This window comes from Hypanus sabinus, chromosome 14, assembly GCF_030144855.1.
Source record: "Hypanus sabinus isolate sHypSab1 chromosome 14, sHypSab1.hap1, whole genome shotgun sequence".
NCBI lineage: Eukaryota > Metazoa > Chordata > Chondrichthyes > Myliobatiformes > Dasyatidae > Hypanus > Hypanus sabinus.
In genome coordinates this window covers 95,891,749-95,917,516 of record NC_082719.1, presented here as the reverse complement: position 1 = coordinate 95,917,516, position 25,768 = coordinate 95,891,749, and the positions used below count along the sequence as shown (strand labels likewise).

The following is a 25,768-nucleotide window of genomic DNA, read 5'->3' as shown; positions in this document are numbered from 1 at the left end:
GTTTGACAACCGCAAGACAGCCTTGTTTTATGTAAAGGGGAATCTCATTGAAACCTACTGGATATTGAAAGGTCTGGACAGAGTGAATGTGGAGAGGATGTTTCTTAGAGTTGGAAGTCTTAGACCAGAGGAGAGTCGCAATATAGAGGGACAGAATGGAGATGAGCAGGCATTTCTTTAGCTGGAGGCTGATGAATCTGTGGAATTCACTGCTTATTACTTTCATTAAGGTTCCCTTTATTACCTCATTTATTTTGGGAGAAGCTGAATCTTCTCCTGTAGTTTGGTCATTCTGAGGGTGATTGTATGTTTCTTATCTGGGGATTCATATAACCAGAGGTGGTAAAACTGTTGAATTCCTTGCCACAGACGGCTGTGGAAGCCAAGTCATTGTTTTTTTAAAGTGGAGTTTGATAGGTTCTTGATTTTAAGGGGTCAAATGTTATGGGGAGAAGGCAGGAGATTGGGATTGAGAAGTATAATAACTCAGCCCTGATGGAATGGTGGAGAAGACTCAATGGATTTCTGCTCCTATGTCTTAATGGTCCTTTTAATAAATACTGTGAGTACTGAAGTCTGACAGATAGAAGACAGCTTTGTTTTCTGAAGTGTCTGTCTCTCCCTCTTTCTGTCAAGCAAATGCACATCTTAATTCCAGTACTCAAATCACTTCATAAGAGGTTGCTGGATTGAGGTGATTTGTTTACAGTATTGATGGTGACGGCCATCATTGGTATCGGCAATCTCACAGATTGGCGAAGAAGAGAAAGATGTTCTTTATGTTGCTCTCAATCAAAATTGGTTTGCTTCACAGCAGTAAATTTTCCCAAGGCGATTCTTGGGTGTTGTAGGGAAAACAAAACCATGCTGTTTTCTTGTTTAATGACAGAAATTGTAATGTTCTGTATCTTAACATACATAGAGCATTTGATGGTTCTGGGCCTGTATTCACTGGAATTCAGAAGAATGAGGGGTGGCCTCATCGAAACCTACTGAATGTTGAAAGGCCTCGATAGAGTGGATGTGGAGAGGATGGTTCTTATGATGGGAGAGTCTAAGGTCAGAGGACATGACCTCAAATTGAGGAGTGTCCTTTTAGAAAGGAGATGAAGAGGAATTTCTGTAGCCAGAGAATGGTGAATCTGTGGAATTCGTTGCCACGGGTAGCTGTGGAGGCCAAGTTTTTAATGATATTTGGCAGAAGTTGCTATATTCTTGATCGGTAAGTGCATGAATGGATATAGGGAAAAAGCACGAAGATGGGGCTGAGAGGGAAAATGGATCAACTGTGATGAAACAGTAGAGCAGACTCAGTGTGCTGAATGGCCTAATTCTGTTCTTATATCTTATGGTCTTAACCAAAGAACCAGGGGTTTGACATTGTTGTGTTTTGTCATGTGCTTTTGTGATATCATTCTGGGGGAACATTGTCTCATTTTTTAACTGCATTGCATTTGTGGTTTCTAAATGACAATAATCTGAATCTGAACTTGTCATCAGTTATGTTTATAATTAATTTGCTCAAACAAGCGAATGCAATGTTTGAAGTACAAACTAATGCTCAGATGGTTGTTGCTGAGAAGATCACTGAACCCTTCTCCACTTGAGGAATAATTGAATGATAAATAGGACCATAAAACATAGCAGAATTAGGCCATTCAGCCCATTGAGTTTGCTCTGCCATTCTATCATGGCTGATTTATTACTCCTCTCAATCCCATTCTCCCCATAACCTTTGATAATTCCTTGCAAATCAAGAACCTGTCAAGCTCCACTTTAAATATACTCACTGACTTGGCCTTCACAGCCGTCTGGAGCAATGGATTCTACAGATTCACCAGCCTTTGGCTGAAGAAATTTCTCTTCACTCTGTTCTAAAGGGATGTCCTTCTATTCTGAGGCTGTTCGCTCTGGTGCTAGACTACTCCACTGTACCTAGGCCTTTCAGTATTCAATAGGTTTCAATGAGAACCCGACTCATTCTTCTGAACTCCAGTGGGTACAGACCCAAAGCCAAGAAACGCACCTCATAACCAGGATCATTTCTCGTGAACCTCTTTGGGATCTTTTCAAACACCATCACATCCTTCCTTAGATACTGGGTCTGAAAGAAAAATAAGAGATGCACAAAATGACAAGAGGCTTTGATGGAGTTGTCAGTCAGAGACTTTTTTCCAAAGCGGTAATAGAAGAGGTCGTGATTTTAAGGTGATTTGAGGAATATATAGGGGGTTGTCAGAGTGTGGTAAGTGTGTGGAACACACTGCCAGGGAGGTGGTAGAGGTAGATACATTAGGGGCATTTAAGAAATAATTTTAAGCCAGCCGGTGGTGTAGTGGCGCCAGCACTGGACTTCGAGGAGAATGGTCCCGAGTTCGAATGCTGACTTGCATACTTTCCATCTGAGCTGAAAAAAAACAGCAAATGCTACAGAAATGGCCAAATTGCCACCCGATGTGCCACAAGGTGGGTAAAGGAAAAATGACAGTAACAAAAAGAGACTCTTTGATAGGCACGATGAAAGAAAAATGGAGTGTTACGTGGGAGGAAAGGGTTGGATTGATCTTAGAGTGGCTTAAAAAGTTACCTCAACATTGTGGGCTGAATCAGAATCAGGTTTATTTTCACTGCCATATGTCATGAAACTTGCTATTTTGCAGCGTCAGTACAGTGCAATACGTAAAATATATTATAAATTACTGTAAGAAATGAATGTATTGTGGCGACCCACTTTCTACACAGGTGAACTGGCTCACAAAATGGCGCGCATGTCAGCAGAGAGGCCAGCCCCAAAGTGACGCTGGGCCGCCTTCTTCACCAGCAAGGGGAGAAAGCCCGCGCGCGGGAAGAGACTTTTGTAATGCATCTCTGATGTTATTTCCGCCCGGTGAGGGCGGGAATGGAACTGTGTAAAAGCCAGTGTGCGAAGTTTGAATAAATGAGTCTCAAGTGCAACTTACAGACTGCGTGTCGTTATTTCTAGCTCTGTGTGTAGCACGTTGCTACAATATAAAATTAAATGAAATATGTAGTGCACAAAGAGAGCCAAATGGTGAATAATATTAATGCCGAAGGGCCTTATGGTTCTTGTACTGTTCTGTGTTCTATGTTCTGTAAAATCCTTAGTGTTACAACATCTTTAACATTAATATCTGTTGAATCATCTTTCATAAGGTTTCAGACCTTTCACAGCTTGAGCCGGATGCTGGAATCCGTGTGCTGTCTGCCAGTGATGTGAGAACTTGCGCAGTTCCCCAGCAACTCTGAATTTCTCATGAATTTGTGACAGCTTAGACCTGGTTAAGGTCCAGCAAGTCTGGTTTTGTGGAGATGAATAGCTCTGAGGGATAATTGTAGGTTCAAGTAATTTTCATGTTTTTTTTTGTCTTGTTTTGATCTTGTTTCTTTTTAAATGTTCTGATGACTATATCATTAATTTTTTTCAACATTTATGAATATTAACATTAGGGACATTCAGAAGAATTGAAGTCCTTCGACAGCTACTTGTGTCATGGAATGTTGCGCAACCAGCCTTTGAAGTATGTGTGAGATTTGTGATCTGAGCAGATTGTAGTCACACATACCGAGAAAGTTTAATAAATCTTGATGAAGGGTCTCGACCTGAAACATCAGCTGTTTTTACCCATCCGTAGAGGCTGCCTGACTTGCTGCGTTTCTCCAGCATTTTGCGTGTGCGTTGCTCTGGATTTCCAGCATCTACAGAATCTCTTGTCTTAACTGAGATAGTTTGCTGCTGTAGACCTGCTCAGGGAAAGACTGTTTAACAGGAGGTGACTAGTGAGTGTAGGCTCAGGTTGTTCTGAAGACACCTTGGCCCAATTAAAACCATAAAGACCATAAGACATACGGTAGGAGCAGAATTAGACCATTCAGCCCATCGAGTCTGTTCTGCCATTCCATCATGGTTGATTTATTATCTCTCTCTACCCCGTTCTTACTGCCTTCTCTCCATAACCTTTGACACCCTGACTGATCAAGAACCTATCAATACTCCCAATGACTCGGCCATTGTGTATAACTTCTTGTTTAGGCAGTATAGGGGCTTGTACTCTCCAGATTGTTGAGGGCTAGAGGTTAATCTGTTTGAGGTATTTAAAAAAAAACTTAGACAAATTGATGGAAATCACTGTCTCTTCTAAGCAAAATCCAAATCAGTGGCAAGCATTCACTTGTAAAGAGTGCGATTAGGAGATGCACTTAGCTAATAGTATGTAGTGGGAACCAGGATTGTTGTTCATCAAGTCATGGAACACTACAGCACAACTGGACATTAGTACAGTGGTTAGCACAAGGTTTTATGGTCCCAGCGACCTGGGCTCAATTCATACTCTCTGTGACTGCATAGGTTTTCTCTCATAGTACAAAGACCTATTGCTTGGTATGTTAATTGGTCATGTAAGCTGTCCTGTGATTTGGCTAGGGTTAAGTTAGGGGTTGCTGGGCAACGCAGTTCGAAAGGCCAGTAGGGCGTATTCCACGCTGTATCTCAGTAAATAAATAAAATTTAAAAAAGCACAGAAACAGGTCTTTCAGTTCATTTAGTCCATGTCGAACTATCACCACCCTCTTACTGAGGAAGTTCCCCTTAAACATTTCACCTTTCACCCTTAATCTTTGACCTCCAGTTCTAGTCTCACTCAACCTCAGAGGGGAAAGCCTGCTGAGAATTAACTTGAAATTCACCAAATAGTAAATCGATCGAAAGAGCATTCAAATGAAAATCTGAAATTTTGTATTTTGAAACTGAAGGACATTGAAGCAAGGGACTGTAAATAAAGCTGAGATAAAGATTAACTAAGACCTGATCAAATAGGAAAACAAGAAAGAAAGCAGCAAGTAGTTTGTTCTGTTCGATGAATGCAGAATCTTTTGTGCAGTGGGCTGTTGTCCAATCCAACTGGGTTTCTGTGAAGATTTGAATTGCTTGCTTCTTGACCCAGTAACTGTCACCATTATGTGTTTTTTGAAACCTGTCACATTCTCTGCAGTTTGCTTCTCAACGGTTACAGTGGTGTTTTTCTGCATTTATAGGAGATGTTTGTCACTGTGTTCAATTTTAATAACAATGTGAACAGGGTAATTTCCAAACACAAGAAATTTTGCAGATGCTGGAAATACAAAACAACATACACAAAGTGCTAGAGGAATTCAGCAGATCAGGTAGCATCTATGAAGATGAATAAACAGTCAAAGATTTGAGCCGAGACCCTTCTTTAGGACTGAAAAGGATGGGGGAAGATGCCAGAGTAATAAGGTGGGAGGAGGGAAAGAAGGATGGCTCAAAGGTGATAGGTGAAGCCAGGTGGGTAGGAAAGGTAAAGGTCTGGAGAGGAAGGAATCTGATAAGAGAGGAGTGTGGACCATAGGAGAAGGGGGAGGAGGAAGGGACCCAGGGAGAGTTGAAGGGGAATTGTTATGATTGTAGTAACATGCACCATTGGACTAATACTGCAGATAGAGTCTGTCTGCCTCTATTGTTCTCTATCAAAAGGTGCATTTGTAAACAAAAGTAGGGAACTGAGCAAACTGAAACCTGCTGGGATAAAAGTGAGGGGAGCTGTTCACATCAGCTTAGGTGAAGGTGGTGATGACCAAGGTGGAGCGTACGGACAGGTCACTTTGTCAGAACTGTACTAAACCTTTCCGTACCTCAATGTAGAGGAGAGTGGACCATAAGAGAAAGGGAAGGAGCAGGGGACCGACCCAGAGCAAGATGAGAAGAGTTAAGAGGCTAGAGTGAGGAATAGATGAAGAGGGGAGTGGGATGAAATATCATTTTTACCAGAAGGATAAATCAATATTCATAGGTTGGAGGCTACCTACCTAGACAGAACACAAGGTGTTGCTAATGGCCTGTCGGAATGGGAATAGGAATTAAAATGTTGGGCCACTGGGAATTTTTAGCCTATCTGTAATAGAACTCTGATAATTTCACCAGATTTGGGTATTCATGCCAGACTCATTTTCTGGACTACTTTTAAAGATGAAGGACTACTTTAAAGATTAAAGATTAGCTTTATTCGTCGCATGTACCTAGAAACATTGAAAAATAAGCGAAATGTGTCATTTTGTGCCAATGAGCACCTCAGGCTAAGGGTGTGATGGGGGCAGCCCACAAGTTTTTCCATGCTTCCGGTGCCAACATAACTTGTCCACCACTTACTAACCCTGACCTGTATGTCTTTGGAATGTGGGAGGAATCTGGAACATCAGAGGGAACCAGCGCAGTCACAGGGAGAAAGTACACACTCCTTACAGACAGCAGTGGGAATCGAACCCTGCTTGGTTATCTCTGGCACTGTAAGGTGTCTGTGCTACCCAATACACTCCCATCCCTCCTTGACTGTTATTTCATTTAATACCCAAAGATTTTTAAGTTCACATTTTTTAATTGTTAACACGGTCATCTAATAAATTTCACAGTGAACTTGGTAACTTCAAAGGGAGAACAGGAAATCTGATGAAGGATCTGATGAAAGCAGGACTCTGATGAAGGGCCTCAGCCTCGAATGTCGACTGTTTATTCCCTCCATAGATTCTGCCTGTCTAAGAGTCTCTTAAATGTCCCTAATGTATCTGCCTCGACCACCCCAGGGATGGTGTTCCACTCACCCACTTCTGGCACTTTGACATCCTCCTCTTTACTTTCCTCCAGTCGCCTTAAAATTATGCACACGAGAAGGAAAAGATTGCAGGAGAATGGGAAGCATCTCACACAAAATGCTAGAGGAACTCAGCAGGTCAGGCAGAATCTGTGGAAATGAATAAACGGTTGATGTTCCAGTCTGAGACTCTTCTTCAGGACTGGAAAAGAAGGGGGAAGACATCAGAATAAAAAGGTGGAGGAGGGAAGGGTGAAACCAAGTGGGTGGGGAAGGTATCGGGCTGGAGAAGAAGGAATCTGATAGGAGAGGAGACTGAACCAGAGAAGAACAGGAAGGAGGAAGGGACCCGGGGGAAGTGATAGTCAAGTTCGAAGAGGTCAGAAGCCAGAGTTGCTCTGACAGCACAGACTCGATGGGCCAAAAGACCACTTCCTATGTTGTTAGGAAATTTCAAAGTCCAAAACTCAAAGTAACTTTATTATCAGAGTACATTGAGACTCATTTTCTTGCAGGCACTCAGAGTGGAACAAAGAAAATCAGTGAAAAACCACACACAAAGACTGACAAACAACCAACGCACAAAGGAAGTCAAACTGTATAAATACAAGATTATTATTTTTACATATAAAAAGAATAAAACTGAGAACATGAGTTGTAAAGTCCTTGAAAGTGAGTTCATAGGTTGTGGAATCAGTTCCACAGCTGTTACAGAAAAATGTGAGAAAGGTTTCCCATTCTCAGAAGGAAGCCATTGCCCTGAAACATTTATTATTTTGCTTCTGAGCTATTTCTAGCATTTTGGACTTCGAATGTTATTTAAATAATCACATTGCTTGTTGTGCAGCCTCGATTTTACATAGAGATTTGACATCAATGCCTGAATCACTTCCACATATTACCAGATATTGCAGACTAGAAAATGAAATCACGGCGAGATACAGCAAGGCTGAAACAGATCCAAAAATCAAAGCGAAAGAAGAGATATTGTCATATTCATCATGTGAAAAGAAAAATAGATTTTGCTGGTTTTATATTTATACGCTATTTATATTTGTTAAATATAGACTTCATTGCACGTACCTTCCCCTCACCTGGCTTCACCTCTCACCTGTCAAAGTTTGTTCTCCTTCCCCTCCTCTCAACTTCCTATCCTGGTTTCTTTTCCCTTCCTTTCCAGTCCTGATGAAGGATCTCACACCAAAATCTCCATTGTGTATTCCCCTCCATAGATGCTGACAGACTTAATGAGTCGCTCCAGCATTTTGTGTGTGTGTTACTCAGGATTTCAAGCTTATGCAGAATCTCTTGAGTTCGAAGTTTAAACTATGCATTGACCAAACAATCCTGGACAAAACTACAAGAAAGCCTGAAGGCACAGGTACAAATGGTTGCATAGTTTAGCAGTTAAAGTAGTATTCATTGGCTCTGGTTTATGCCGAAATTTTATCCTCCATGTGAATCTGCTCTGAATTTTCATCTCGCTGTTCCTTGCTTCCGTTTGCTTCTGCCCTGAGCTTTCAGATTCTTCTTATGAGTATCTGGACAAATTACCTCAATCACATACATTGAAAATTGCAGTGAAATACAATGATTTTTTTTTGCATTAGCGACCAACACAGTCTGAGGATTGTACTGGAGCCAGCCCGCAAGTGTTGCATGCTCCCAGCGCCAACATACCATGCCTGCAATTCACTCACCCTAACCATAACTTTATATATTTTGTTTGTTTGCTCATGGCTGGCTGCTGTCGGAGGAAAGCCCCTGTACTCTAGCAATCCCCCTCTCTCCTTTTTTGGTGGAGAGTGAGAGCCAGCCGGTCCTTGAGACGGCAGGGGTGCTTGGAGAAGGGACACGGAAGATTGTAACATCGGAACAGCGAGTTGCTGGTCTCCGCTCTCGTTGTTGCGGGAGCAACCTCTCGCTCCCTTATTGTAGAGAGAGAGAGCCTGTCTGAGATACCAAAGTGCTGGTTTGTGGACCGCACTTTGATGGACTCGGGATCAAGGGCTCTGTCGGGTTTTTGCTGTGGCTTAAATGGTTGGGAGGGTTGTTGGGGGTCGGGTCAGTGCTTCTGCTGGCATGAGTGGGGGGCTGGGAGGGAGGATCGATGCTTTTGCTGCTGATTGTGTGAAGGGAGTGGGGGGGCTTTGGGGATTTGTTTCTATCATTCTATGGGGTTTCTTTGCTTCAAGGATGTCTATAAAGAGGATGAATTTCAGGATAGTATACTGTATGCCTACTCTGGTATTAAATTTATCTTTGGACGTCCTTGGAACGTGGGAGGAAACTGGAGGAAACTTAAGTGGTCATGGGTAGAATGTACAAACTCCTTACAGACAGCAGCAGGAGTCAAACCCTGATTGGTGAACGCTGGCTCTGTAAGGTGATTACACTAACCACCATGCTACTGTGTAGCACCCAGTTATTCCTTGTAGTGGGAAGTACTACCTTCTTATCACTCATTAGTGACAAAGTTCCTAGCAGATACTTCCTTTGAGTCTCGTATTATTCATGATCCTGACTTCCGGTTGTATTTGCCAAAGAGAATGCTTGAAGTGTATCGACTTACTTTAACGTAGGGCAGTACGTGCTCTTTGGGATCCTGAATATTCCTTCTCCGTTTTTAATAGTCATGGGCTCGGGTTTTGCCGGGAGTTGGTGGGGACATTGAAACATACAGTGAAACACGTCGTTTGTGTCAGTGATGCCGAGGATGTACTGGGGTTAGAGGGGAAGAAGCTGCTCCTAAATCATTGAGAGTGAGTTTTCAGGCTTCTGAACCTCCTCTCCAATGGTAGTAAATAAATAGATTTTGCTCCAAAATCCAGTTTTCTGCTTAATAGATGTTCAACTCCTAATCATCTGATTACACATTCTGACCTTAGCCATGAAATTACTGTGTGAAACCTCATCACAGGCCCTTGAATATCCACATGGATTGCAGCCACATCATGACCATTGATTACCTTTCATGTTAGTCCTTAAAACATCACTGAATTTACCTTGTCCTCCTGTTACGAGTCTGTACTGACTAGTCTGGGTGACGGGTTGCAGATACGTATCTACCAAAGGATGTATAAAGGTGCACCTTCCCTCCGCTAGCCTGCAATTCACTCTTGGGCAAGGTGTAGCACCTGCTCAGCACCTCAATCAGGATCGCAGGTGGTGGATGGTCGTTTGAGCAGATGGGGCATATCACAAGTCCTGGTTATGCGACCACTGACACCCGGCAGACAATCTCTGAAGAGTATTGATAATGGCTGGAGTCACTAGTCTTGTAAAGACATTGCCCAGAAGAAGGCAATGGCAAACCACTTCTGTGGAAAAATTTGACAAGAACAGTCATGGGCACAGATAAAGAGCAGAATAAGAACAAGAGTGTGAAGAGGATCTTCTGCACAGGCAGATTAAAGACTGATAGAAGACCATGACTGGTCTTGTCTACGACACTGCACATAATGATGATGATCAAACATGAGAATGTCTGCAGATGCTGGAAATCCAAAGCAGAACACACAAAATGTGGAGGAACTCAGCAGGCCAGGCATCACCTATAGAAATGAATAGGCAGTTGTTTTGCGCCAAGACCTTTCTTTGTGATGACTGACTACTTCATATTATTCTCTCTGCTTCAATGTGTGCTTCCCTGCATCGTCTGAAATGAAGGGATCCATTATCTTTGGTGCCATGGGCATTCAGGTAGTTATTATGCAGCACATTAAGAATTTGTTCTGTCTCCCTTTTGATGCTTGGCTATCAGACTGACCTTCAGTTCTTTAGTACTGTTCCCTATCTGAGGGGTCTCAGATATTGTGTTCAGTGCTTGTCACCTCATTATAGGAAGGATGTGGAAGCTATGGAGAGGGTGCAGAGGGAATTTACCAGGATGTTGCCTGGTTTGGAAAACAAGTCTTATGAGGCAAGGTTAGCAGAGCTGGGACTTTTCTCTTCAGAGAGTAGAGGGATGAGAGGGGACTTGATAGAGGTCTACAAGATTATGAGAGGCACAGATAGAGTGGATAGTCAGTACCTGTTTCCCAGGGCACCAATAGCAAACACCAGAGGGCATATATACAAAATTAAGGGAAGGAAGTTTAGGGGAGACTTTTGGGGTAAGTTTTTTACACAGAGGGTTGTGGGTACCTGGAATGAGTTGCCAGGGATGGTGGTGGAGGCTAAAACATTAGGGGTATTTAAGAGCCTCTTGGGCAGGCAGATGGATGAAAGAAAAATGGAGGGTTGTGGGGTAGTGTGGGTTTAGTACTTTTTTTTAAGGAACATATGGGTCGGCACAACGTCGAGGGCCGAAGGGCCTGTACTATGCTGACGTATTCTAGTGTCTCGTGTCTTTTGTGCACTGCTGTTAACATCAGCCCTTTTAAACATCCAGTGTTCACTGATTCAGTCCATCCATTCTAAGGGTGCATGTATCCCCTGAGTTTGTTTAATTTAGCAAAAAGACTCACATTCTATTATAAATATTTCATAAAGTCATATGGCACTACATCATAGAAGCAGGCTCTTTGGCCCATCTAGTCCATGCCACACTATTATTCAGCCAAGTCCCCTTGGCCTGCACGTGGACTGCAGCCCTCCACACACTTCCCATGCATGTACTTGTCCAAGCTTGTCTTTGGGATCCACATCCACCACTTCTGATGGAAGCCTGTTCCACACAACTCACCACCCTCTGAGTGAAGAAGTTCCCCCTCACGTTCCCCTTAAACATTTCACTTTTCACCCTTAACCTATGACTTCTAGTTCTAGTCTCGCCCAGCCTCAGTGATAAAAGCCTGCTTGCATTTACCCTGTCTATAACCTCATAGATCATAGATAGGCAGCATCTCCAACACTATCACACTGAGCACGGGGCCCCCCAGGGTTGTGTGCTCAGTCCACCGTTGTTCACTCTGCTGACCCATGACTGTGTTGCAACACACTGCTCGAACTACATCATCAAGTTCGCTGATGACACGACCGTGGTGGGTCTCATCAGCAAGAACGATGTGTCAGCTTACAGAGAGGAGGTGTAGCAGCTAACAGACTGGTGCAGAGCCAACAACTTGTCTCTGAATGTAAACAAAACAAAAGAGATGGTTGTTGACTTCAGGAGGGCACGGAGCGACCACTCTCCGCTGAACATTGACAGCTCCTCGGTAGAGATCGTTAAGAGCACCAAATTTCTTGGTGTTCACCTGGCGGAGAATCTCACCTGGTCCCTCAACACCAGCTCCATAGCAAAGAAAGCCCAACAGCATCTCTACTTTCTGTGAAGGCTGAGGAAACTCTATCTCCCACCCCCCCCCATCCTCATCACATTCTGCAGGGGTTGTATTAGAACATAGCATAGTACAGCACATTACAGGCCCTTCGGCCCACAATGTTGTGCCGACCCTCAAACCCTGCCTCCCATATAACCCCCCACCTTAAATTCCTTCATATACCTGTCTAGTAGTCTCTTAAATTTCACTAGTGTATCTGCCTCCACCACTGACTCAGGCAGAGCATGCCACGCACCAACCACTCTCTGAGTGAAAAACCTTCCTCTAATATCCCTCTTGAACTTCCCTCCCCTTACCTTAAAGCTATGTCCTCTTGTACTGAGCAGTGGTGCCCTGGGGAAGAGGCGCTGGCTGTCCACTCTGTCTATTCCTCTTAATATCTTGTACACTATCATGTCTCCTCTCATCCTCCTTCTCTCCAAAGAGTAAAGCCCTAGCTCCCTTAATCTCTGATCATAATCCATACTCTCTAAACCAGGCAGCATCCTGGTAAATCTCCTCTGTACCCTTTCCAATGCTTCCACATCTTTCCTATAGTGAGGTGACCAGAACTGGATACAGTACTCCAAGTGTGGTCTAACTAGAGTTTTATAGAGCTGCATCATTACATCACGTCTCTTAAACTCTATACCTTGACTTATGAAAGCTAACACCCCATAAGCTTTCTTAACTACCCTATCTACCTCTGAGGCAACTTTCAGGGATCTGTGGACATGTACCCCCAGATCTCTCTGTTCCTCCACACTACCAAGTATCCTGCCATTTACTTTGTACTCTGCCTTGGAGTTTGTCCTTCCAAAGTGTACCACCTCACACTTCTCTGGGTTGAACTCCTATTGAGAGCATCCTGAGCAGCTGCATCACTGCCTGGTTTGGAAATTGCACCATCTCGGATCGCAAGACTCTGCAGCGGATAGTGAGGTCAGCTGAGAAGATAATCGGCGTCTCTCTTCTTGCCATCTCGGACATTTACATTGCACACTGCATTCCGCAAAGCTAACAGCATTATGAAGGATCCCACACACCCCTCATACAAACTCTTCTCCCTCCTGCTGTCTGGGAAAAGGCACCGAAGCATTTGGGCTCTCACGACCAGACTATATAACAGTTTCTTCCCGCAAGCCATCAGACTCCTCGATACCCAGAGCCTGGTCTGACACCTTACTGCCCTATTGTCTTGTTTATTGTAATACCTGCACTGCACTGTTCTGTGCACTTTATGTAGTCCTGGGTAGGCCTGTAGTGTAGTGTAGTTTTTTTTTGTGTTGTTTTTTTTTATGTCGTTCAGTCTAGTTTTTGTACTGTGTCATATAACACCATGGTCCTTAAAAAGGTTGTCTCGTTTTTACTATGTACTGTACTAGCAGTTATGGTCAAAATGACAATAAAAGTGATTTGACTTGACGACTTGATTTCAGCTGCCAATACCTCAGATGCTGACTTAGCTTCCCTGATGAATACTGAGGTCTGTGGTGCTCCGTTTTAGACAATAGGTGCAGGAGTAGACCATTCGGCCCTTCGAGCCAGCACCACCATTCACTGTGATCATGGCTGATCATCCACAATCAGTACCCCGTTCCTGCCTTCTCCCCATATCCTTTGACTCCATTATCTTAAAGAGCTCTATCTAACTCTTTCTTGAAATCATCCAGAGAATTGGCCTCCACTGCCTTCTGAAGCAGAACATTCCATAGATCCACAACTCTCTGGGTGAAAAAGTTTATCCTGAACTCCGTTCTAAATGGCCTACCCCTTATTCTTAAACTATAGCCTCTGGTTCTGGACTCCCCCATCATCAGGAACATGTTTCCTGCCTCTAGCGTGTCCAATCCCTTAATAATCTTATATGTTTCAATCAGATCCCCTCTCATCCTTCTAAATTCCAGTGTATACAAGCCCAGTTGCTCCAATCTTTCAACATATGACAGTCCCGCCATCCCAGGAATCAACCTCGTGAACCTATGCTGCACTCCCTCAATAGCAAGAATGTCCTTCCTCAAATTTGGAGACCAAATTTGAACACAATACTCCAGGTGTGGTCTCACCAGGGCCCTGTACAACTGCAGAAGGTCCTCTTTGCTCCTATACTCAACTCCCCTTGTTATGAAGGCCAACATGCCATCAGCTTTCTTCACTGCCTGCTGTATCTGCATGCTTACTTTCAGTGACTGATGTACAAGGACACCTAGATCTCGTTGTACTTCCCCTTTTCCTAACTTGACACCATTCAGATAGTAATTTGCCTTCCTGTTCTTGCCACCAAAGTGATAACCTCACATTTATCCACATTAAACTGCATTTTCCATACATCTGCCCACTCACCCCTCACCCTGCATTCTCCTAACATCCCCCTCATATTTTACACTGCCACCCTGCTTTGTGTCATCTGCAAATTTGCTAATGTTACTTTTAATCCCTTCATCTAAATCATTAATGTATATTAAGTTTGGTATGATTGTTCAGGTATGTCCACCTTGCAACCTTTGGACAATAGGCTTTAATTGCAAGGATGAGGCAAAAGGGTTGGCCCTTAATATTAAGGCAGAATTTGACCATGTGTGACATGAAGGTGTCCCTGCAGAAGGAAGCCTGTGAGAATCTGGGAGCAAAATCACCACTGACTTCAGTCAAATCTGCCACACAAAAAGATGCTTGTTTTTGCTGGTTGCTAATTATCACAGCCCAAGAGATGTTCATCAGCACTGAGTCCAAGTCCCTGTCCTTAGTGACTGTCTCTGACCTTCCTTCTCACTGTGGTGTGTCAGCAGCAGGGTTGCTTGCTGCAAATTAAGCAATGTTTAGTTACATTTTCAGCTTCTTTGCAAATGAAGCTCTCCGTGCCTGTGTACAGCAGTGCATGGAACACCTTAAAGTATGTACAACAGCTGACGCCCACACCATGTTATGTCGGACTTGGACCATGTCTGCAAGAAAAGAGGATCAGCACCAGACCTTAATTAAAAGTGACTATCCATTGACACACATGCTGCCGATGCTGGAAATCTTGAGCAACACACAGAAAACGCTGGAGGAATTCAGCAGGTCAGGCAGCACCTACGGAGAGAAATTAACAGTCAAAGATATGAGCCAGGACGCTGCATCAGAACTTGGCCCAGAACATTGACTGGTTATTTCCTCCATAGACGCTGCCTGCCTGGCCAAGTCCCTCCAGCGTTTTGTGTGTGTTACAGTACACTGTATAGTTATAAGAATATTAGAATCTGAACTTTTGGTGATTATCTGTTTTTCAAAGTCCCTCTGCTGTTTGAAAAGCACCTCAGGAGAATCTGAACGAGCGCACCTCAAGCATGGCTATAGAAGCTGAGGTCTGGATACCCAATTTGTTCTCCCCCTTCAGTTTGGCAGCAGAATGTGTGGTGACACTTACACATCCTCAGGTGTGTTGGTTGTTAAAGCAAATTACATATTTAACTGTATACTTAGAGGACACATGTGACACACAAACCTGAAACCGACACTATGTTGAGTTTGCTTATAAAAGCTTCTTGAGACATTGCTCCAAAACAGGCGGCATCTGTTATTAAGGGCCCCCATCACACAGGGCCCACCTTCTTATTGCTACCATCAGGGAGGAGGTACAGGAGCCTGAAAACACACACTCAGTGATTCATCAGTCCTGATGAAGGGTCCTGGCCTGAAACACTGACTGTTTATTCCCATCCATAGATGCTGCCTGACTTGCTGAGCTCCTCCAGCATTTTGGGTGTATAGCTCTCGATTTCCAGCATCTGCTGTACCTCTGGTGTCTGTGATTCAGGGACAGCTTCCCCTCCACCATCAGATTTCTGAATGGACAATGAACTCAGGAACATTATTTTTACTATTTTGTTACTTTTCTTATTCTCTTTTAGCACAACTACATATAATGTATGTGTTTGTGTATTGTTTATCTATTGTAATTTCTGATCATGTATTGCAATGAACTGCTGCTGCAAAACAATATATTCCATGACATATGCCAGTGATATTAAACCTGATAATAATTCTGATCATTTACTTTCTGCATGAGTAAAGGCTGAAGTAGTTTATAAAGAGCACCCCCTGCTGCTCAAGTTGTGTCATCAGGGTTAATTCTAAAACTTCTTGTTTCAAAGTTCAAAGTAAATTTATTATCAAAGTACAGTAGTATGTGTTACCAGATACTACCTTAAGATTCACTTTATTGCAAATTGCAACAAAAATAAAATAAAATAGAATTTGATGGAAAGCTATACATAAAACAGAGACTGACAAACAACCAATGAGCAAATCAAACTGCAAATGTATATAAATACTGAGAACGCAAGTCCTTGAAAGTGAGTCTGTAGATTGTCGACTCAGTTCAGAGTAGCGGTGAATGAGGTTATCCAGTCCAAATAACTTCACAATCAGTTTATAATCTGTGATAATATTAATGATGTTGCAGAAGCATTGAAATTTGAGAACATCCCAGAGAATGAGCGGTTGTCCACTCCTTCTCTTTCTCCTGCCCTCCGAAGTTTGGGCCTGCAATGCCAATGCAAGTTTAGAATAGCTAGCTAAATGTCCTGTGTTGTTGAGAAGAGCAGTGTAGGAACAGCATTGTGAACCCAATTATCTGCTGATTAGGTACTGATTGCCACACAGAACTGAATGCAATGTTAATTTTAACACTTTTATTCCTTCTTTTTATTTAGTGATCCGTATGTGAAATTGTCATTGTATGTGGCCGATGAGAATCGAGAACTTGCTTTGATTCAGACAAAAACAATCAAAAAGGTAGGTTTCAGTGATTTTTTTTCTTGCAACAATCCACAGTGTTGTTAAGATTTACAATTGTTCTTCTTAATTTTATTGAAATTGATGAAAGTGGCTGCAGAGGGTTGTAAACTCAGTCAGTCCCCCACTGACACAGCCCTCCTGACCACGAAGGACCATCCATCATTAAGGACCCTTACCTGCTGCCCTCTTCTCATTACTACCATTAGGGAGGACGTTCAGGAGCCTGAAGTTACCCACTTGATGTGTTTGTTAGGAACAGCTTCTCCTCTGAACAAACAATAAACATTACCTGGTTATTCCTTCTTTTATTTGATTGATAGATACTCTCTTGAACCCAAAGGAAAATTACAGTGTTACAGTAGCATTACAAGTGAAAAGATATACAACTATTAAAAGAGAATTTTAAAAAATGATTTACAGGGTTTCCAAGTTCATACAAATAAGATGGTAGTGTAAGAATTACTGTAGTATTATATGGTAATGGGTACACATTCACACCATCCAGATAAGAAGTGAGGTAGTGTTGCACAGGAGGTCCGTGATAGTAGGGTGTGATAAAAAGAGCTAAACACAGTTTAAACAGAGCTCTGATAAACGTGGTTATTCACAGTCTAACAGGAGAAGGTCATCACATCCCCAGCTATAGGTTTGCTCATCATAGAGCCTAATGGCCAAGGGTAAGAATGACCTCATATAGCGCTCTTTCAAGCAGTGCAGTTGTCTTAGTCTATTACTGAAAGTGCACCTCTGTTCAACCAAGGTGGTATGCAGAGGGTGAGAAAAATTGTCCAGAATTGCCAGGATTTTCTGGAAGGTCCTTTGTTCTATCACAGCCTCTAGTATACCCAGTTTGGTTCCTATAACAGAGTCAGTCTTTCTAATCAGTTTATTAAGCCTGTTGGCATCATCAGTGTTGATGCCATTGCCCCAGCACAGCACAGCGTAGAAGATTAGACTGGTTGACAACAGACTGGTAGAACATGTGAAGGAGAGGCCTGCGTACGTCAAAAACCTCAGTCTCCTCAGGAAATAGAGGTGACTCTGGCCCTTCTTGTACACAGCATTTGTGTTGGTGCTCCACTCAAGCCTGTTGTCCAAGTAGTCCTCACCGTTAATAGTAACAGGGAGCAATGCAGGCTTGGTCTTCCTGAAGTCCATCCCCACCTCCTTTGTCTTACTGATTGTGCTATTTATTTACTTTTTGTAAATTATAGATTTTTATATCTATTGTATACTACACTGTTGTATTTTCATGAACTTCAGTTTGCTCCATCTGCCAGAAGAACCATTTTAATTCCATTTCGTATTCCCATTCTAATACGTCAATACATGGCCTCCTGTACTGTTGCGATGAAGACACACTCAGAGTGGAGGGACGACACCTTATTTTCTGTCTGGGTAGCCTCTAACCTGATGGCATGCACTTCGATTTCTCGAACTTCTAGTAATGCTCCCTCCCTCCCCCCTCACCATTCTCTTGCCTATCTCCTTGCCTGCCCATCACCCCTCCTCCCTCCAGTGCTTCTCCCCCCTTTTTCATTCTTCCATGGCCTTTTGTCATCTCCTATTAGGCTCTCCCTTCTCGAGCCCTGTATCTCTTTCACCAATCAACTTCCCAGCTCTCTACTTCAATCCTCCCCCTCCCAGTTTCACCGATCACTCGGTGTTTCTCTCTCCCTTCCCCCACCTTTTAACTGCACTCTTCATCGTTTTTTTCTCCAGTTCTACCGAAGGGTCTCGGCTTGAGACATTGATTGTTAACTCTTTTCCATAGATGCTGCGTGTGTGTGTGTGTGTGTTGGATTTCCAGCATCTGCAGATTTTCTCTTGTTTGTGTCTGGATGTTATTTGCTTACTTTTATCGTTTGCGTGATTTTCTTTCTGTATAGTGGGTATTTGACAGTCTTTTTTATGAAGGGTTCTATTGGATTTCTTTGTTTTGTGGCTGCCTGTAATGAGATGAACCTCGAGGTTGTATAATGTATACATATTTCGGCAAGAAATGAACTTTGTACTTTGAGGAAAAGGGCTTGTTTTGCTGCTGTTGTTTTGTTGCTTGCTGTGTACTCTTTTGCTCTGTTCTGTGTTGTTCTGCTGAGCATTGTGGGATGCAATTTTGGCATTGGAATTTGAGGCAACATTTGCAGGCTGCCCCCAGCAGATCCTTTGGTATGTTGGTTGTTAGTGCAAATGAGACATTTCACTGTATGGTTCAGTGTACACGTGGTAAATGCATGAATCTGAATCGGAGGTATTGTATATTATGGGATGAGGCAGAAGGATAACTAATATTGTTCTTTTATTTAAGAAGGGTAGCATGAATAAGCCAGGTAACTACAGGTTGGTAAGGAAATTAGAGCATAACATGCAGGAGCAGAACTGGCCTTTTGGCCCATCAAGTCTGCTCTGCTGTTCCTTCATGGCTAATTTATTTTCCATCTCAATCCCATTCTCCTGCCTTAAATACATACTGCTGATGTCATTGATGCTACAACACAATGTTATACAACACAAACTTGAGTTGTAAATACTGTGATCAAGCAGGAAGAGATACCTTCAAATCTATTTATAGCTAACGTCATCTCAATCATTCAGCCAAATCTACATAATATCAAATACTTATAGGCACCAAGATACCTTTGCTCACAAGCACTTGCACCAATCACACCATTTATAGTGTACAGCCCTATGATATCATTTGGTTTTGCATTAGAATCGTTATTCCCATTTCACCAACTATTGGATAAGATTTTTAAGAAAAAAAATGTACTTGCATTTGGAAAAGCCAAGACATATTAGTGACAGTCAGTATGTCTTACAAACTTGACTGAGTTTTTCGGCTGGTGATGAGGGCAGAGCAGTGCATGTTTTATACAATTTATTTTTTATTTAGATACAGCAGAACCAAACCACGCTGCCCAGCATCCCATCTATTTAATAACAGTCTAACCACAGGACTTGGGTGACAGGGTACAGATATGTCTCTACCAAAGCAGGTCTAAGGTGCTCCTTCCCTCTGCTAGCCTGCAGAACACCCTTGGGCGAGGTGTAGCATCTGCTTAGCCCCCACCCCCCCCCAGGTGAAGCCATGGGAGCAGCTGGTGCATATCACAAGTCTTGTTTATACGGTCACTGACGCCAGGCAAACAATCTCTGAAGAGTATTGATAATGGCTGGGGTCACCCGACTTGTAAAGACACTGCCCAGAAGAAGGCGATGGCAAACCACTTCTGTAGAAAAAATTTTCCAAGAACAATCATAGTCACCGTGATCACCCACATCATACGACATGGCACACAACAAACGAGCGAATCACAGAACAGTTTACAATGACCAAATAACCCACTGAGCGGTACATCTTTGGACCGTGGGAGGAAACTGGAGCATCCAGAGGAAACCCACACACTCACAGAAGGAATGTACAAACTTGTTTACAGACAATTGAACTCTGATCTACAGAATGCTCTGAGCTGTAACAGCGTTGCCACTAACCGTTACACTACAAATGGTGCTTAGGTCTAAGTAATGCTCGTTATCTACATAACAGATACATGTGTATTTAGATTCAATTTATTCTACAGGCAACAAGTTGAACACAGTATACTTACAGCTAAATCCTACTTAAATACATAGTACTGATGTCATTGATGCTACCACACAATGTTATATATTTCAAACTAGAGAAGCGGGAAGAGAAACCTTCAAACCTACCTAACGTCTCAGTCATTTAGCCAAAAGCACAGGAATCTACATAATATCCAATATTTATGGGCACCAAGATACCTCTGCTCACAAGTACTTCCACCAGTCACACCAGTTATAGTATACAGCCCTATGACATAATTTAGTTTTGCATCACAATCATTCCACCACGGTTGCATATTGGTTAGCACTACACTATTAGAGCTCAGGGGCATCGGAGTTCAGAGTTCAATTCCAATATCATCTGTAAGGAGTCCATATATCCTCCTTGTGGAATGCAGGAATGCATGGGTTTTCTTCAGATCCCTCCCACAGTCCATAGATGCATCGGTTAGTAAACTAAATAGCCATTGTAAATTGTCCTGTGATTAGACTTAGGATAAATCTGGGGTTCCTGGACATTGTGACTTGAAGGGCCCATTCAATGCTGCATCTCTGAATAAATAAATAAACAACATTTCACCAATTATTGGGTGAGGATTTTTTAGGGAATAAAAAATTTTGAATAAAAAATCTTGCATCTAGAAAAACCAAGACATATTGGGGATAGTCAGTGTGTCTTACAAAGTTGTTTGAATTTTTTGAGCAGCTGATAAAAATGATTGATGAAGTTAGAGTAGTAGATATTGTATACATGGACTCTTGTAAAGCTCATAACATGTTCACTCATGGTTCGCTGATTAAGTCAAAATCAAAGGCAAAGTAAATTTAATATCAAAGTATGTATACATCATCAAATAGTACCTTGAGATTCATTTTCTTGCAGGCATTTACAGGAGAATTACAATAGCATCCGGTAAGGACCACACAGAGACAAAGACTGACAAATAACTAGTGTGCAAAAGAAGATGAAAAATCGTGCAAATAAACAAATAAATCAATAAATCAGAGTGTATTTTCCGCACTGGTTCAGGAGCCTGATGGTTCTGCGATGATAACTGTTCCAATGCTCCTGTACTTCCTGCCCAATGGCAGTAAGGCACACGGGATGCATGAAGACTTGGTTGACTGGATTCAAAATTAGCTCGGCCATGGAACTCAGAGGAGAGCAATGGAGAAGTGCTATTCTGACTGGAGATCTGTGATGAGTAATGATCCACAAGAATCAGTACTGAGACCTCTGCTCTTATGTAACTTATGTTAATGATCTGGGCGAACATGTAGATGTGCTAATTAGAAAATTTGCAAATATCATAAAAAAACAGGCAGAATCTATAACGAGGAAGCCTGTCAAAATACTCAGCTGGATTTAGACCAGTTGTAACTGTGGACAGAGAAAAGGCAGATGAAGCTTAATGTGGAAAAGTGTGAGGTATTGCACTTTGAGATATCAAATGTAAGTGGAAAGTATAAAGTAAATGGCAGACCCAAGCAGAGTAGTGAAGTAGAAACTGATCTTGGGTTGGAAGTCCATAGCTTCCAGAAAGTAGACAAGCTGGTTAAACGGCATTCAGCATGTCTGTATTCATCAGTCAGGATAAGTGAGAAAAAGGAAGTCACATTACAGTTGGACAAAACAGTTGGTTAGGCCACATTTTGAATACTGTGCGCAGTTCTGGCTTCTGTATTACAGTAAGCTCAAAACCCCAAGGTAATGTTGCAGCTCAATAAAACCCTGGTTAGACCACACTTGAGATATGATGTTCAATTTGGGTCACCTATTATGGGAAAGATGTACAAGCTTTATGGAGGGTGCAGAGGAGGTTTACCAGAATACTTCCTGAATTAGAGAGCATGTTTTCTGAGGGTAGGTTGAATGAGCAACAGAGGATGAGAGGTCACTTGAAAGATGTGTATAATATGATAAGAGGAATAACCAGAGATTTTTTCCCCCTGGGCAGAAATGGCAAATACCTGAATGCATGACTTTTAGGGTGATTGGAGGCATGTGTGTATGTGTGTGTGTGTGGGGGGGGGGGGGGAATGCCAGAGGTAAGTTTGCTTTTGCACAGAGTGGCAGTTGCATGGAATACCCCGTCAGGGGTGATGGTAGAGGCAGAGGGCACAGCCTCAGAATAGAAGGATGTCCCTTCAGGACAGAGAGGAAGAGTTCCTTCAGTAAGAGGGGGTGAATCTAAAGGACAAAGTTCAAAATAAATGTATTATCAAAGAACATACATGTCACCATATACAACTCTGGGATTCATTTTCTTCTGGGCATCCTCAATAAATCCAGAATAGAATACCAACCATAATAGAATCAATGAAAGATCGCATCAACTTGGGTTTTCAACCAGTATACAAAAAACTACAAATTGTGCAAACACAAAAAGAAAGTAATAATAACAATAAATACATGAGATGAAAGTCCTTGAAAGTGTGTCCATAAGTGATGGGGCAAGTGAAGTTGAGTTGTTATCCCTTCTGGTTCAAGAGCCTGATGATTGAGGGGTAGTAATTATTCCTGAACCTGGTGGGTTAAGTCCTGAGGCTCCCATACCTCCTTCCCAATGGCAGCAGTGAGAAGAAAGCATGTGGAATTCATAGCCGTAGGCTGTGGAGACCAGGTCATTGAGTCTATTTAAAGTGGGTGTCTGTGAGCGGCCTATCATTGTGTGGCTCACCGTGGTAGGCGGGTAGGCCTCTCTGCCTCATGTGGTGTCTCACTCTTTCGATGAATGTCAGTGATTTCTTAGGATGGATTGTGGCTCTGTGTTTATGGACTGTGGACATTTTCAGACTTGTGGTTTTTATATTCTGTGTCTTCTACTGCCCATTCCTTTTGTGTTTTGTTAAGTGAGGGGAAGAGGTTTGGGGATTGATGTTCTATGGAGTTCTATTAGTTATTTGCGTGGGGGAGGGGCTGTTTCTGGGGGGGTTGATGTTCTTGTTCCATTTTGTGTGGGGCGGTGTGAAGGTAGATGACCAGGGTGCCATATATTTTTATGAAAGGGTTGGGTTTGATGTTTCTCTTTCAATGACTTTCATGCTCTTTCTTTGTTCCATGGCTATCTGCAGAGGACAAATTTCAGAGTTGTATATGGATACATACTTTGATAATAAATGAACCTTAGAAAGGTTCTTGATAAAGTCAGGTCTTCAAAGGCTAGGGGGTAGAAGGCAGGAGAATGAGGTTGAGAGGGAAAATAAATCAGCCATGTCAAATGGTGGAACAGACACAATGGGCCAAATATCCCAATTCTGCCCCTCTGTCTTATGTTCTTAAAATATTATGTTTGAAATACAGGAATCCACCTTGCCTATTTAGTGTATTACCTACACAAAAGTATTCAACCTCAACACCAGGACAAGCCCATCAGTCATTTAACTGCCTGAAAAAATAATTTAGACCAAAAAGAAAACAAATAACCAGAGGCTCTGAATGGAAAGTTAGACACTGGGGAGGAAATGAAATTGTATTTTGACAGGCGAAAGGAATCAGAATCAGATTTATTATCACCGACTTGTATGACATGAAATCTGTTGTTTTCAGTAGCAGTGCAAAGACACAAAATCACTATTAGTCAAGTCAAGTCAAGTCACTTTTATTGTCATTTTGACCATAACTGCGCATAGTAAAAATGAGACAACGTTTTTCAGGACCATGATGTTACATGACATAGTACAAAAACTAGACTGAACTACGTAAAAAAAAAAACACAGAAAGCTACACTAGACTACAGACCTACACTAGACTGCATAAAGTGCACAAAAACAGTACCGGCATTACAGTAAATAATAAATAGGACAGTAGGGCAAGGTGTCAGTCCAGGCTTTGGGTATTGAGGAGTCTGATAGCTTGGGGGAAGAAATTGTTACATAGTCTGGTCGTGAGAGCCTGAATGCCTCGGAGCCTTTTCCCAGATGGCAGGAGGGAGAAGAGATTGTATGAGGGGTGCATGGGGTCCTTCATAATGCTGTTTCCTTTGCGGATGCAGTGTGTAGTGTAAATGTCCGTGATGGCGGGAAGAGAGACCCCAATGATCTTCTCAGCTGACCTCACTATCCGCTGCAGGGTCTTGCGATCCGAGATGGTGCAATTTCCGAACCAGGCAGTGATGCAGTTGCTCAGGATGCTCTCAATACAACCCCTGTTCAATGTGATGATGAGGAGGATATGATGAGGAACGGGGTGGTGTGGGACCAGAGGCTCCTGTACCTCCTTCCCAATGCCAGCAATGAGAAGAGGACATGGCCATAATGGTAGGGGGTCCTTGATGATGGAAGCTGCTTTCTTGTGGCAGCGCTCCTTGTAGATGTGCTCAGTGGTGGAGAGGGTTTTGCCTGTGTTGGACTGGGCTGGACTGCTTCCCCTGCAATTTCTCCATCCTCGTTCCTCGCCCACCACCACCTGTTGCGCCGCTTCATTCCGCTTTCTGCACTTCCTCAAGCGTGGCAGGCTGGGTTTACATAGTGTGGGCTTGTTTGATCTGAGACCAGCCACTCGCACAGTTGAGCCCTGTTGAATGAGAATTTGATAAAGAGCGTAGTTTGAGCTACGTATGCACTGAAGCGCTGGCTGCATGAATTTCGGTTTTTGCCCATGTCAGGTTGAATAGCCAGTTAATCAAGTCAAGTTAATTCTAATTTAACTATATACATATATATAAAGTATATAACTATATAATGTACGAGGGGCGATTGATAAGTTTGTGGCCTAAGGTAGAAGGGAGTCAATTTTAGAAAACCTAGCACATTTATTTTTCAACATAGTCCCCTCCTACATTTACACACTTAGTCCGGCGGTCGTGGAGCATACGGATCTTGGACCTCCAGAAAGTGTCTGCAGTAGGGGTGATTGATAAGTTTGTGGCCTAAGGTAGAAGGAGATGAGTTATTAACTTCAAACTTTCTGCATAATCACTCAAAGAGTTGAGCTGCATGTGCATGTAATGAGAGCTGTATAACTCATCTCCTACCCTAGGCCATGAACTTATCAATCACCCATCTGTGGACACCTTCTGAAGGTCTAAGATCCGTATGCTCCACGACCGCTGGACTAAGTGTGTAAATGTAGGAGGGGATTATGCTGAAAAATAAATGTGCTAGTTTTCTAAAATTGACTCCTTCTGTCTCAGGCTACGAACTTATCAATAACCCCTCGTATATAGAAACAAAGCGTATACACATAATGCACATAACACACGATGGCATATGAGGGTAAAGATAAAATCTGTAGATGAATCACACATAAATAACAAACAAAATGCATTAATATTATATATTGTGCTGGAACATATTAACTAGTGACTGTTTGAATATGATGCAGCAGGGAGTTCAGAAGCCTATTGGCCTGGGGGAAGAAATTGTTTCCCATCCTGACCGTTCTTGTTTTTATGTATTGTAGTCTCCTGTCTGATGGTAGAAAGTCAATGAGGATACTGGATGGATGGGTGGGATCTTTAATAAAACTAAGGGCTGTGCATATGCCGATGGATTATAGGGAAGCCCCTTGAT

At 42.6% G+C, this 25,768-nt stretch overlaps 1 protein-coding gene across 7 annotated transcripts in view; it reads left to right on the top strand.

Moving 5' to 3' along the window:
- The window catches only part of nedd4l (NEDD4 like E3 ubiquitin protein ligase), a 423,982-nt gene that overhangs the window by 139,576 nt on the left and 258,638 nt on the right, over positions 1 to 25,768 (top strand). For all 7 annotated transcript variants that reach the window (XM_059989671.1, XM_059989670.1, XM_059989668.1 and 4 more), the window contains one exon: positions 16,585 to 16,666. In XM_059989671.1, the coding sequence (XP_059845654.1) occupies positions 16,585 to 16,666 (82 nt within the window). The remainder of the gene's footprint in view (positions 1 to 16,584; positions 16,667 to 25,768) is intronic.